This window comes from Sinocyclocheilus anshuiensis, unplaced genomic scaffold, assembly GCF_001515605.1.
Source record: "Sinocyclocheilus anshuiensis isolate Anshui unplaced genomic scaffold, SAMN03320099.WGS_v1.1 scaffold517, whole genome shotgun sequence".
NCBI classification, from domain to species: domain Eukaryota; kingdom Metazoa; phylum Chordata; class Actinopteri; order Cypriniformes; family Cyprinidae; genus Sinocyclocheilus; species Sinocyclocheilus anshuiensis.
Genome location: NW_015536535.1, coordinates 842,042 through 856,614, shown reverse-complemented (window position 1 = coordinate 856,614; position 14,573 = coordinate 842,042). Strand labels below are relative to the sequence as shown.

The 14,573-nt window shown below is 37.7% G+C and overlaps 1 protein-coding gene across 2 annotated transcripts in view; it reads right to left on the bottom strand.

The window, feature by feature from the left end:
• Positions 1-11,399, bottom strand: part of LOC107695387 (programmed cell death protein 4-like) — a 27,703-nt gene extending 16,304 nt beyond the window's left edge. Inside the window, exons 1-7 of one of the 2 annotated variants that reach the window (XM_016495278.1) lie at positions 11,181-11,399; positions 10,949-11,025; positions 6,691-6,990; positions 4,888-4,985; positions 3,610-3,723; positions 2,619-2,840; positions 1,203-1,300 (exon numbers count right to left, since the gene is read on the bottom strand). In XM_016495278.1, the coding sequence (XP_016350764.1) occupies positions 1,203-1,300; positions 2,619-2,840; positions 3,610-3,723; positions 4,888-4,985; positions 6,691-6,990; positions 10,949-10,994 (878 nt within the window). In that variant the 5' untranslated portion in view covers positions 10,995-11,025; positions 11,181-11,399. The remainder of the gene's footprint in view (positions 1-1,202; positions 1,301-2,618; positions 2,841-3,609; positions 3,724-4,887; positions 4,986-6,690; positions 6,991-10,948; positions 11,026-11,180) is intronic. The other variant, XM_016495270.1, reaches the window with a different exon arrangement.
• Between the last annotated feature and the right edge of the window lie 3,174 nt (positions 11,400-14,573).

The following is a 14,573-nucleotide window of genomic DNA, read 5'->3' as shown; positions in this document are numbered from 1 at the left end:
ATACGTCAAAGCTTTGCAGAGATACAGCCTCATATGCATTTTGGCATCTTAACCAGCAAATTCGTTGATGCTCTAAATGAAAACGGTTTCGTATATCGACACGAAATCCATAACTTTTTGCCAGCTTAGTCTGAAGATGATCCGAGTCAAATTTGGTGAAAATTGGACAAACGGTCTAGGAGGAGTTCGAAAAAGTAGGTTTTCAACATGAATCAAAATGGCGGACAGGAAGTTCAGCCAATTATGGCAAAATTGGTATCGATGTTCTCAGCATGATGCAAGGAATCTATAAACATCAGTCTCATTACAATATTATAATGTATGCAAAAGTTATTAGCATTTTTATAAATTGCTTTATAACTTTTGACCACAAGGTGGCGCTGCGCCCAAACTTTTTGAGTGCCATCAGGGCATGGTGCCGAAGATGCATACCGATTTTTGTAATAAAGTCTAAGCGTTCTTAAAATATTGCATTTTTTTACAAAATTCAAAATGGTCGATGCCCAAAATGGCTGACACGAAAAAATTTGGTATGGTTCGACTCAGCATGATGCACCGAATCTAAAGAGACTGTTCTGTGATTTTTGGCCAAACCATTCAGAAATTATAAGCAAAAATATGCATTTTTTTGGTGTTCATTCGACTCGGCATGAGCCAAGGATTCAGAGGAAAAAAAGAATTTTAATTTTGTGCCTTATGGTTCAAAAGTTATTAGCATAAAGAAATTGCAACTTTGGACAAGCGGTGGAGCTAGAGAGTTGGAGTTAGAGATTCCAAACTTGCTGTGGTTAATGTTGAGACTGTCCTCTATCAGTGTGCCAAATTTCACAACTTTCCCGCAAGCGGTTCTATGGGCTGCCATAGACTTTCGGCGGAAGAAGAAAAATGACGCTAATGGATACAATAGGTGCCACTGCACCTTCGGTGCTTGGCCCCTAATTAGAGACAGTTCATCATAGCTACTGACAGATAAGGCCAAATTACCTGCCACTGCATTGACAACTGGCTGGTGGCAGGTGGTAAACTCCCACCGCAATTCCCATTCTGACCCAGAATGCAACTCTCATTGTGACTCCCTCTATTTAAACAAAATTGGTCTTCAAACTTAAACTAATTCTAATTCAGAATCTGGACACAAAAATGCTGGTGAATATCCAAGCAAATAAGCCAATATAAGACTGTCAAAGTAACATCAAGCTCACCTGGCATGGTCACAATCTACTTTGCCTTTGTAACAGTCAAGGAAACTCATGGGTAAAGCGTGGTCAGCAATGGCTCGTGCTATAAATTGACCAAGCATCTAAAGAAAGGAAAGGAACCAGGTAATACAGGGAATGTATTTCACATTCAAATATAATATATACACTTTCATTCAATTTAAAAGAGAATCTTTAAAAACACTTTTTGTGGTCTATTGTGTTCCCCAGTCATGCATACTTGGAACAACATGTTCCTCTAAAGGGGTCATATGATGCTGCTAAAAATAACATTATTTTGTGTATTTGGTGTAATGAAATGTGTTTATGCGGTTTAAAGTAAAAAAAAAAACAACATTATTTTCCACATACTGTACATTAATGTTTCTACTCTATGCCCCGCCTTTCTGAAACGCATCGATTTTTACAAAGCTCATCGGTCTGAAAAAGTGACGTGTGCTGTGATTGGCCAGCTATCAATGCGTTGTGATTGGCTGAATACCTCAAGCGTGAGACGGAAATGTTATGCCCCTCACATACTGTGATGCCTTGTCCGGCCGGAGCGACGAGACAAAAACATTAAAACCCATTACAAACGAGGCATTTGTTGCATCCAGTGGGGACATAATTACTGATTATAATGACTTATACTGTCTTTTTACGCGTTGCGTTGCATTGCATCGCGCCGCGTAAACATAAAACTCTGTCTGCATTTGTGATCAGAGAAATGACAAACAACAAGTGCTACTCTACTGCCCAAAACTCACGCTTGAATCATCAGTGGCAAATCCTTTAAATGAAAACGTACTTACGCGAGTCAGAACTGCCGGGCTGAGGCGGCGGGGTCGAGAACGGCGCGCCCGGCGGATCCGACGAATGAGCGGCAACCACATGTGACGGACCCCGATTCCGCTTCGTCCACGGTGAAAGTTGATGTATTCCCTCAGCGACCAGCACAGAAGCTCTAGGCATGACGAAGCGGATATCGTCCTCTTTTGGAAGACCAAACAAAGTAGTTTCGCTTTCACAACGAAGCACACAGCGTCTTCATGACATGGCTGCAGCGTCAACAAAACTACAGTGAGACTAAAAGTTACACCTTCTTTCTTTGCGTTAACATTTGGGCGGCGTTATGCAAATCTTCCCACATAGTGACGTAGATATGTGGGGGTGTGTTAGAACGAGCCGTTTTAGGTAGGTGTGGCTGACTCTGAACTTTTATAAAGAATATCTCTTTGGATTTGAGACTTTAGTTTTTGCAACTTTACAGATCTTCTTCCAAGAGCTTGTAACACTCCAAAGAGAAAGGAAAAATTTAAATCGCATCATATGACCCCTTTAATTACGTGCTGTCCTGTTTCACTGAATTTCTTACATTGTGGATTTTACAGTATAATTGGGTTTACTGTATGACATTTCAACCTGTGGGGCCTCCGGTGTGTCCAGGATGAGGTCTGGCAGCTCTTTAAGCATTTTGTCAAATGCACGTGACATGTCCTTCTCAGAGAGCACCTTTCCAGACAAGTCGGAGAGGAGACGAGATGTGAGCTCCCTGTGGCTGGCCTTGCCTTCCAGAGAAAGAGACACAGCCAGAGAGGAGAACTCATATTTGTGATGGCCCAAGTTCAGCTCTTTGAGCAGCATCTACCAGACAAAGGAGGAAATGGAGATAAGTTTAGATCAATAGTTCACATAAACAATAGAAAACTGTGGACAATAGCTGGGATGTGAATTCAATGCTTCCATTCTGATGAGTATTTAAAATACTGTATACTACACCAATTGTGAGGTAAGAGTGATGCAGTAATATAGTGGTTCACAACCTTTTTGACTTCAGGGCCCCCTTATAAATTTCTGGATTCCAGACGTTTAAAGATATCTGAATGTTCTTCAGGAATCCCGCTCCTTTTAATCTATTAACTTTTATGATTTTTTTTCCCCCCAGTGACTCGTTATTTTTATTCACAACTTCTACATGATAAATTATTTTAGAGCTTGGCATAACCGTAAAATTTAGTTACAAAAACACTGTCCATGGAGTTTAAAGATTTTATTAATTTACATAAGTTTTCCCTCTCTAGAAATCACACCTTAAATTAGGCTTCCTCATATATCTTAGTTGTCCAAGATAGTGTGAACCCTGTATCTTCAAAGAAGAAGAAAATAGATGGTGTGAACTGAAAATAGGAATTAACTTGATTTAGAAATCACTTGTTTAAGCTTACTTTAATGCTTTTTTAATGCCCCCTAGTAGGCTCCAGCTTTCTGTTTGAGAACCACTATGCTAACAGTAAACAATTAATGGTTATAGAATGTTTAGCACACATTGTATCCAACATTTTCCCCTCTACATTACACTGAAACAAAGGTTCTGTTAATTGGTATCTGGGCTTTGTGATAAACTACAGCTCACCTCCACTTCTTTGGTGTCTCCATGCTCAAAGTATTCCTGCACAATGGGGTTGATGGTCTTCTCGAGTTCTCTCTCGTCCAGCTCTGGTACTACTGTGGCATATACCGTGTCTCCCTGATATACAAATATGAGTCTCACACTAGAAAAAACACCTTTACTGTACATAAGGGAAAAAAAAACGAGGAAACAACAAGTATATACTAAATAATAAAAATAACACCTTGATTTCATCATGCATCTGGCCTCACAGAGCTTTCAAGGAAACAAGACAATGCTACAGGCATTTGCTTTTTAATTTGTGCACCGACTAACATCACTGATTCACTGCAATATTCAAACAGCATGCTTGCCAGAACTACTTTTAGCTCACATCCCACTCAGCTGAAGAGGAGAAACACTGACTATTTCAAAAAGGCCAATGGGTTTTCTAATGGACATCTCTTTAAGAAATAATTCACTCTACCTTATTTACTTACACTCATGCCATTCCAAACATCACACCTCATTAGTGGTTGTGTCAATGGCATGATGCAAGAATCAGTGATGTTTAATGCTACTGACATGTCGCTATATTTGATTTGGGACTTATTGAACATGAGCTCTATATACACATCCATGTGCATTTATATATATATATATTTTTACATTTTATTAATGAACATAAATTGTCTTATTTAAAAGTGCTAAACTGGGCGATACTGTCTGTTGTAATGTTTTTTTAATAAATGTAATTTAGTTATATTATAGGTATTTTATCAAACCATAATCATGACAGTTGCACTAACCACACCTGGGACTAATTAAACTCTATAAAAAAAAAAACAGGAGCCTCAAATAATTTTTACTGCATTTTAGTCAAACTTCTTGCCCTTTGGACTTGAATCTCACTTAAGGGGTCCTATAATGCTTTCTCACTTATTGTGTTATGTTGCAGTTTGAGCATAAAAAAGATGTGCAATGTTACAATCCTCTCATTTATAAACATTCCCAGAGTCTGAATCAGGCTTGAAAATCATGAAGAATGACATGAGGGTGAGTAAATGCTGACAACTTTCATTTTTAAATGAACTATCCCTCTGAACTATTACCTCCAGTCCTAAATGTGTTAACTGGCATTGTTGATTTAAACAATACATGATGTCCACAGACATCAGAGAACTATTGCAAATATTGTGACACTTTTCATTTATAACCCATACATATTATATCTACCATAAAGTGAGGTATACTAGTATTCTTCATGTAACCTGTAAAACTGAAATGTAGGTATACACTTACCTGTGAAGATTCATCATAGTTGGGGTCCTTAGCATCAGGTTCCTCCACCTCATATACCATACCCGCTGCTCCCCACACACCTTTACCACCCGCTCCACCTATACATAAGAGCAATCAGTGTAAAACACTAGAAGAAAGCCAAGCGCGAAAAGTGTTTGAACAATAAACATTTATCCAATAGACACCACAGTATAAGTGGTGCCTGTTATATCGCTTAACTTATTTTTTGGTTTGCATCCATTAAAATAAAAAATACAATCGAATTAGAAAAGGTAACTTTCATTTGTAAATCAAAATAAAAACCAAGAATTACAACAAAGAAAAAAACAAGAATTATGTAATAAACATTTTTGGGACGATTTTGCAGCTAAAATAACTACATCTTGATGATAAATACCGTAATTTGAAAGGGGTCATATGATGCGATTTCAAGTTTTCCTTTCTCTTTGGAGTGTTACAAGCTGTTCGTGAATAGATAAGATCCCTAAAGTTGCAAAGACTAAAGTCTCAAACCCAAAGAGGTATTCTTAATAATCTCGACCCCGCCGCCTCAGCTCACTCTTGCCCGGCTTCAGCTCACGCTAAGCCGGGGCTTTCGCTCACGCTAGGCCGCTGTGTTTTTCGTTGTGAAAGCGAAACTACTTTGTTTGGTCTTCCAAAAGAGGACGATATCCGCTTCTTCATGCCTAGAGCTGATCCGTGCTGGTCGCTGAGGAAATACATCAACTTCGCACTGTGGATCGCCGGGTTGGCTTCCCCGGATCGGGGTCGTCACATGTGGTTGCCGCAAGCCCGCTGGCCACGCCGTTCCTCACTCAAGCCCGCCGTGTGCAACACTGTGTGTTTCGTTGTGAAAGTGAAACTACTTTGTTTGGCCTTCCAAAAGAGGACACAACTACAAATCAATGGTTAAGTTGTATTTACAACACTGTTCCAGAACAGTTCAAAACAAATATTCAGATGTGTGCAGCGCATTTTATGGAGGACTGTTTCCCGAACCTGGGAAAGTAGCCTGCAATGCTGTCTACACACAAAGGCTGTCACTGTTCCAGAACAGTTCAACCCAAATATTCAGATGCGTGCAGCACATTTTATGGAGGACTGTTTCCTGATCCTGCAGAGTAGCCTACAATGCTGTCTACACACAAAGGCTGTTTCTATAAAACACTTTGCAAGGACAGTCTGGCGCTTCTGACTCACAGCCTGTAAGTACGTTTTTCATATTTAAAGAATTTGCCACTGACGATTCAAACGTGAGTTCTGAGCAGTGTAGAGTAGCGCTTGTTGTTTGTCATTTCTCCGATCACAAATGCAGACATGGTTTTATGTTTACGTGGCGCGATGCAACGCAATGCATAAAAAGACAGTATAAGTCATTATAATCAGTAATTATGTCCCCACTGGATGCAACAAATGCCTCGTTTGTAATGGGTTTTATTGGTTTTGTCTCGTCGCTCCGGGACACGGCATCACAGTATGGCCGGGGCGTAACATTTACATCACACACTTGAGGCATTCAGCCAATCACAACACACCTCGCTTTTTAGAATGATGAGCTTTGTAAAAATCGATGCGTTTCAGAAAGGCGGGGCATAGAGGAGCAACAATAACGTACATTATGTGGAAAATAATGTGTTTTTTGAACCTTAAACCGCATAAACACATTGCATTAAACCAAATACACAACATAATGTTCTTTTTAGCAACGTCATATGACCCCTTTAAGATTCATATCACAACAAATAACTCGAGTTACTATTAAAATTGGGCACTTGAAAAACAATTCATATTTCACAATCTCACCTTTTTTGGGCAGTCCCCGACCTTTTCCAGTCCGTGACTTTCTGTCATTTACAGCGTTTTTGCCCTTGGGGCTGTGTGGATCGGTAGAAAGCTCTCCTGAAACCGAATCAGAGAATGATTCCCGGTTGGAATCCCGGGATGATGACTTGCGCAGGCGCCGCTTAGCCTTAGCTTTCAGTCTGGCCTCATGCAGCGCCTTCTCCTGAGGAGTCCAGTTCCCATTCACCTCCAACTCATTCAGATCTTCACTGCCATAAGGCCCATCCTCCTCACCCTTCCCTTGCTCAAGTGAGAACACACCTGTACAAGACAGACCGAACGGATAACTATTTAGATAAATGGCCAAACATACGTTACCAGCTAAACACCATAGACATCTGCTTTCTTCTCTGTATTTCACAGTACTTTAGTTTGTATTCTCATGTAGCTTACATTTTGAACTTGCGATTGTGTAATGTAAATACTGTTACATTTACCAGGGTTTCTGCAGGTTTTATGTTTGTTTATTTCTCTCTTAACGCCAATCCAGCATCTGTGGCTATATTCATGGCGAGAACCAGTTGATCCATACACAAGTCGATCCATACACAAGGCTCGTCTTTTACACACGTCCAGGGACAATTTAGAATGTTCAATTAACCTAATCTGCATGTCTTTGGGCTGTGGGAGGAAACCGGAGCACCCGGCGTAAACCCACGCAGACACAGGGAGAACATGCAAACTCCACACAGAAAGGCCTCCTGTCCTGCAGGTTTTATGAAAGCAAATTAAAGACATAAACTCTGCTCCCAACCACTAGAATATTGAAAGAACTTTTATTGTACCTTTTTATAACACTGTAAAATTTTATCTAAAACATCTGATTATCTTTCTCAGTATTTTTGTCTTGTTTTCCAGTGCAAATGTCAATATGCATTTATAGGAAAAGCAAAATGACATGTCTTTGGGACATTTCTCAAAATGAAGTTACTTTATGATTAAACCAAGGAAAAATATTTGCTAATGCACTCAGAAAAATCAACTTAACTTGTTTTCCCTTTAAATTGATTTTTCATACCCCATTTACAGATATTTATTCTTGTTTTAAGCACACACTCACTTCATTTTGTAACTTCATACCTTCATTTTGCATCTCAAGTAAATGAATCTTGATTTAAGAATGTTTGTTTGTATATTTGAATTGGGAAACAAGACAGAAACACTAAAGAAGATAATCTTTTTTTTTGTTTTGTTTGCAGTGAAAGCAACACAGTGCCATAATTTTATGAATTTCAGATTTTCTACTCAGATTTAAGATGTTTTTAAGACCCATAGAAACCCTGTTCATGACAAATTGCTTGTGAATTTCCTCATTTATTAAGTTGCTTCACATAACAAATGTGCATGGTAAAAGAACAAATAAATAAGAATAAAAGAATAAATATACAAATAAGGCTTATGAAAAATTCAAGACCAAAAATGTTAAATTCACCATTTACCATTTAAATTTTACGTCAAAAGGTAAGTTTCAGACATCACATAGTACGCATACCACTTTAACTAAACATTTACAAAACTTGTACAAAACAAATATTGATATTTTAAATTGCATTATAAAGGATTAGAACATTTCGTTATGGAGAAATATTTGTCTTTCCAGCACACCTGGTCAGGTTTCACATTCACATCAGATAAACCTTGAAAAAGAATCACCCTTAAATAATAATAAAATACATGAATAAAAACTATAATAGAATATAAATAACATTAAAACAGCACTGCTGCTTATAACATAAAAAGTGATGAGTCCACTTTTAGGTCAAGGTCTCACTCAATCTATAAATATAAGCTGAGTTCATCCCACAATAGGCTATACATTTATTAAATCACACTCTACTCCGTTTTAAAGAGGCAGACTCAAAACAACAATGCATACTCTGCTTTCACTAGATTACAGAAGGATAACTAAAGGCAGTAGTACAGAAGGCAGAAAAGCTGACGTTGCTTATTTCGGTGCCTTGCTGGTGTTCTTGCCAAGCCTTTCTACATATAGCAGTGTACAGTTCGCATGGGTGGGGTGGGGGGTGACACGTTCACAGGAGAAAGTAGGAGTAGGAGTGGACTACATGGTAATAAATACTCTCGTCCTAAATACTAGCTACAGTCAGACGAGAAACCACACTGTAGCTACTAGTGTTTAAATCTGCATAAGTGCCAGGAACAGCAACACAAAATACACGCCAAAGCAGAAATGTTGCAGAAATATCCACTAAAAGTTTTTAGATATTGATCAGAACTCTCTGTACTACATCAAAAAAAAGTGTGTCTCAATAACAACCCTATGTTGGTTTCTTTTTGTTTTAAGTACTAAGTACTAAGTAAGTTGGAAAACAGGAGGTGTGGTGGGTGTGTTTAACCAGCGGTTTAACTGTCAATAAGGAGAATTTGCTGTGATAAAAGTAAAAGTCTTATCTGTTTTTGTCAACTATGGCATATTCACCTCTGACATCTTCTGGGGGTGTACACTAGACCCACCTTACAACAACACATACAGTCTGTAGTGCAAATGTGTCTTGCAAGTCTGTGCATTACACATTATGCACTATGACTACATGAAAAAACAGGGATCCACAAATAGGCAGGTATTCATAAGTATGGGGTCAATAATATCCAATTTGTTTGTTGCATGCTAAATTAAAACCTGGCCAAATACAATTTGAAAAATGTATATGAAAAGTACATGTCTTAAGTGTGTTAGACAACTACACATTTTTCCTCCAGTACTCTACGTGGTGACATGATATATTGCTAGCTTGCACTATGCAACAAATATACACACGTTTTATGAGAGGTATTGTTTCATATTTATGTGACTACTATCTGATTGCAACTGACAAAATTACTTTTACTGTTTGCTGCAAAAATGCAGGGGGAAAAACAGCTAAATAATCACAGAATCATAGAGACAAAACATATCTCAAAATGTATGCAAATAACAAATTTGCTTAATTTACATTAACAATTTTTTGGAAGTGTAAATAAATCAACCCCAATGAAAAGTGTCATTTTATTTATTTACTATTGTTTGTTCATTGTGTCTGCATTGTAATGTACGCCTGCTATTCATCAAACTAATCAAACTGGATCCAATCCATTAAAGAGAAGGACTGAATGCAAACAATCATTAAAATGAACTCTTGTAGTATGTGTGTAAATTTACGGTGTTTATTTAAATACAAAACAGAATGTAAACGCAAAACAGTGACAAGGCAAAAGTTTAAATACACCAAGTCATAAAACACTCAAATCTGTAGGTTGTTTTTTTTTGTTGTTAAAATTGTAAGTCATACCGGAAGACTGTGGCAGGTACTTTCAATAATAGTACTTTATCATGGATTTTTGTTTGAGTTCCTTATGCAGCGCAGCCAAAATAAGCAAATACATCTGAATTCAAATACCTTTATTATTTTAATAGTCATGTAATATCTTTATGTCCGTTGCTTACGGGAAATTGTGTTTCTGATTTTCTGTATTTTATATTCTTACACTTTTTTCATTATCTATAACACTGATCTGGACCTCTGCACTTATGTATTTCTGAAATGAAATCTACAAAACACTTATTCAAACTCACGTGGAAGTTAAAACATCCGGGTATCTCAGCAAGGGGGCGTAGTGTTAAATATTGTAGCAAATTTTTAACAAAGACATTTAATGATTTTATTGTTTACAAGATCAAACATAAATAGATTTTTAGAAAAGAAATGTCACAACTTGCCATTCAATATTGGTTTGTTCTTAAGCCAATCTGGCAGCAATAAATATGACAAGTTTTCATGCTAGCTCCTTGCGTTTAACGATCTTTTGGAATTAAAATGTAGAGTTTACATTATGAACGACAGTACATTTGTGTTAAATCTACGAAAAAAAATGTTTGGCCGCTTTATTTGTAAAATTCTAAAAGAGAAATTAAAATAACTTCCGAAAAAAGTTTTGCAATAAAAAGTTAGCTTGTCTTTATGCTCTCAAAATAACATCCACTGAAATCCTGGTGTTAATGCAGTAAGGCACCGTTTATTTTTCTAAGAGTTTATACCACATATGCGATATACAAGCCTTCTGCCAGAGCACATGGTGGAACATGACTGCAACTAAAGCCTATGTCATCTGCAAAGACGACATGGTAAAATACCAACTACAATATGCATTAATAAGCTAAAAGCAAGCTGAATGCATTAATGAGCAGTTTTTAGGACAACCAGAGGTTTAATGTTCGTACCATCGTTTTTAGGGCCAGTGATCCATGCTTCAATCTCAGTCGCCATTATACGCCTGTTTACCGTCCTCCTAAACCTGCAGATCACGGAAACAAGTTGGAACCACATCAATATCAAACGTGCAAAATCACGTGGTTTACATAAGCAACAAAAATCCATAGTATTTAATCTTAAGAAGTGATGTGACCGTTTTAATTTGCGCTTTAGTCGTAAATGCATTGAGCTTAGCCTCACCTTAAATTGAAGGCTCGATTGTCACTTAAAATCTAGCAGTAGGATTGCTGGTAATGTAAACAGTCCTTGAGTGAGGAAAATAAGAAGTCAAAAATATCTTATTTAATTATTCAAGTCAAAAGGGTCTACAAAAATATATTTTTTCATTAGCAGTGCAGCACGCACGTTGCAGAGAGGGAGCAATAACATGGACAGTGTTTTCAACTTGAGACAGCTCATAGCACGTCACATGCGTTGCGTGAGCCTCATGCATATTAATTAAGTAGCTTGTCCTTTGCCCAGTAAGAATGTGGACCGTTCGACAGTAGACGAATGAGCGACGCTTGTGGTTCATGAATATTAATTAGGCTACGTGACTTGTCAAACGTACAAAGCAACGTCAGCATCACTAAATTAATGTTCATTGAGTGAAGCATACACTGGATTCGTAGTTTGGCTGCCTGAACGGGGAGTGGTGGATGAAGGGGCAGGAGTAAAACAATTTGTCCAATCTCATAGCAAAGGCAAACTAGGCGGAGTTTGACGAGTTTGTTTCTTTGGTAAACACGTTTCAATTTTTGTAATTGTCCACATTCTGATATTATCAGTGTGCGGTATACTCAATTACTTACTTAATAGCTTAAAATATTAGGCCATAATGTAATTTAGGTTTGTATTATTTAAAATATCTCTGACTCTTTCTGGTCATCAAACAAACGGTATTCTTTTGACGGTCTCATAATTTCCTATTTTTCTTTGTAAGCATCCACACAGACTGCTATCTGATCAGTCACCTCTCTCTCTCTCTCTCTCTCTCTCTCTCTCTCGTAGGCTACTAGTGATCTATTTGTTTTTCAAGTAAATACTGTTTAATACAATATCGCATTAAAAGGAAAGATGTCTAGTCATAATTTGGTTGGAGTTCTGTCTTTCACTCTACCAAAACTGTACTATTGTGTTTTTGTTTTATTATGTTGTGTGTAATATAATATTCAGCTTTCTACTAAATACAAACAGAGTCTTTAAATTCCCCAGAACGACGCCAGACGTCGCTGTCACCATAATGAAAACTGATAGAACGTGCGCACCTGATTCCTATAGACCAGGGGTGGCGAACTCCGGTCCTGGAGAGCCGCAGCCCTGCAGAGTTCAGCTCCAACCCTAATTAAAACTCACCTGCCTGTAGCTTTGTAGTAAGCCTTTAGACCTTGATTAGCTTGTTCAGGTGTGTTTGATTAGGGTTGAAGCGAAATTCTACAGGGCTGCGGCTCTCCAGGACCGACGTTCGCCACCCCTGCTATAGACGGATAATTCACACGATCCATATCTGGTGTAAGTATTATACTTTAATTGTGTGTGTGTGTGTGTGTGTGTGTACGTACAGGTTTATATATCCTGGTGGGGACTTAAACCTGAATACTGTACACACAGACTCATGGGGTCAAGGTGGGGACCTACACCTTGTATAAAAGCTTATAAATCATACAGAATTAGTTTTTTTTTTTTTTTGAGGAAGTAAAAATGCTGAAATTTTCTTGTGATGGGTAGGTTTAGGTGTAGGGCGACAGAAAATACGGTTTGTACAGTATAAAAACCATGACGCCTATGGAGAGTCTCTACAAGGATAGCTAACCAGACTGTGTGTGTGTGTGTGTGTGTGTGTTTGAGGGGTCGTATAGGCCTGTATCGTATATAATTATTGAAAAGCCTCTTACAAACGCTAGTGAAACGAAAAACATTGATAAACCTTAGTGAAATTCTTTCATATGCATTACTGAAAACCTCTTACAAACACTAGTGAAATGAAAAACATTGATCAACCTTAGTGAACTTCATTCATACGCATTACTGAAAACCTCTTTATTATTGTGTGTGTGTGTGTGTGTGTGTGTGTGTGTGTGTGTGTGCGCGCGCGCGCGTGCGTTAATTGTAATTTTTAAAACAACGATTAATTAAAATGTCTGATTATAATTCAGTAGACCTAATTCAACAAATGAAACCTTTCTCTTTTCAATTGACTATAATAAGCAACTGGCCAAATTTTGAAGCAGACATTTTCATTATGTATGTATTTATTTATAAAAGAAAGAAAGAGATGAAGCTGCATTTCCACAAGGTTGTGTGGAATTTTCCTTAGCATTCAATAAAAGAAACTTCACAGAAGTTTGGTCAGTGGCATCATGTAGGAAGCAGGAGAAGATGATGGTTGTCCAAGTTACTGGTGCAACAGCAAGGTTATATGCTGACTTTGCCTCTGTATTTTTTGAGTCCATTAAGTAGGGTGTGCACAGCTGCACTTGTGGGCTGCAGAAACACATTCCCAAGCACGCAAAGGCTGTGGGCCTCAAGCTCTTTTTTTCATTCTCTCTTACTAGATAGTATTAAGTCTTTCCTCTGCCTATGCCTTGATTTTTTTTTTTTTTTGGCTCTAATTTTTCCAAAATTAAGAAAATTAATATTTTGCAAGTAGTAGGACCAACATAATGCCATATTTTGGTTAATATAACTTTTTTCTGTAAGACAAATCATGCTACTGTGAAACCTTATAATCAGGTTCAAATTCAGGTTTATTTATTAAACAACAACAGACATTACAAAGTAATGTACCATAAAGAAAATACAGTAAGTACAAAATTACAGTAAATACAGAATTGAAATACAATAAGAAAAATCATAGTTTGAGAACCACTTGCCTCGAACTTTATCCAAAAGATCTTTTGACTCCCTGCTGTCCTCTAGAAAGAATATAAAATAACCCCCTAGCTTTCTGTGCACAATTTCTCTATAATACACTTGGAGGAAGAAGCATGTGAAACTTTTTGATTGACCTGGTTTCTGCAGAAATTAGTCATAAAATGAGCTATAGTCTTAAAGTCACAACAACAGACAATCTGCTTAAAAACCACGCAAACAGTGATATGTTTTTTTTATTGAGTACATTATGTAAACATTGACAGTACGTCGTGGTATAAGTGTGTGATGTAAAAGCAGGCTAAAGACAAAAGTTAAATGGAATTAAAAGTCAGCTTCAGTCAGTGAGGTGAGATTCAAGGTGTTAGGCAAAAAGCCTCTTTAACTGTACAACCCGTATTTTGAGTTTGCTATTAATGAGAAGCATTATGTGAACCATGTGTCACAAAAGAGTTCTCAGAACACCTAAGATAAGAATTGTTTACTTGCATAAGCTTACAAAGTATTGTTAAAAGCCTTCATGTTCATCAGTGAGACTAACAGTCTATAAATAGAGAGCGTTCACTGCTGCTGCTGCTCTGTGAGTTGGGGGTCCTGCAAATATAACTGCAAGAGCATAGTGCAGAATTTCTGTAAAGACTCATAGAAATCTTGAACATGCTAAACAAAGAACAGTATTGGGTGGGAGGACCCCCCCCCCCCCCCCAAAAAAAAACCCCCAAA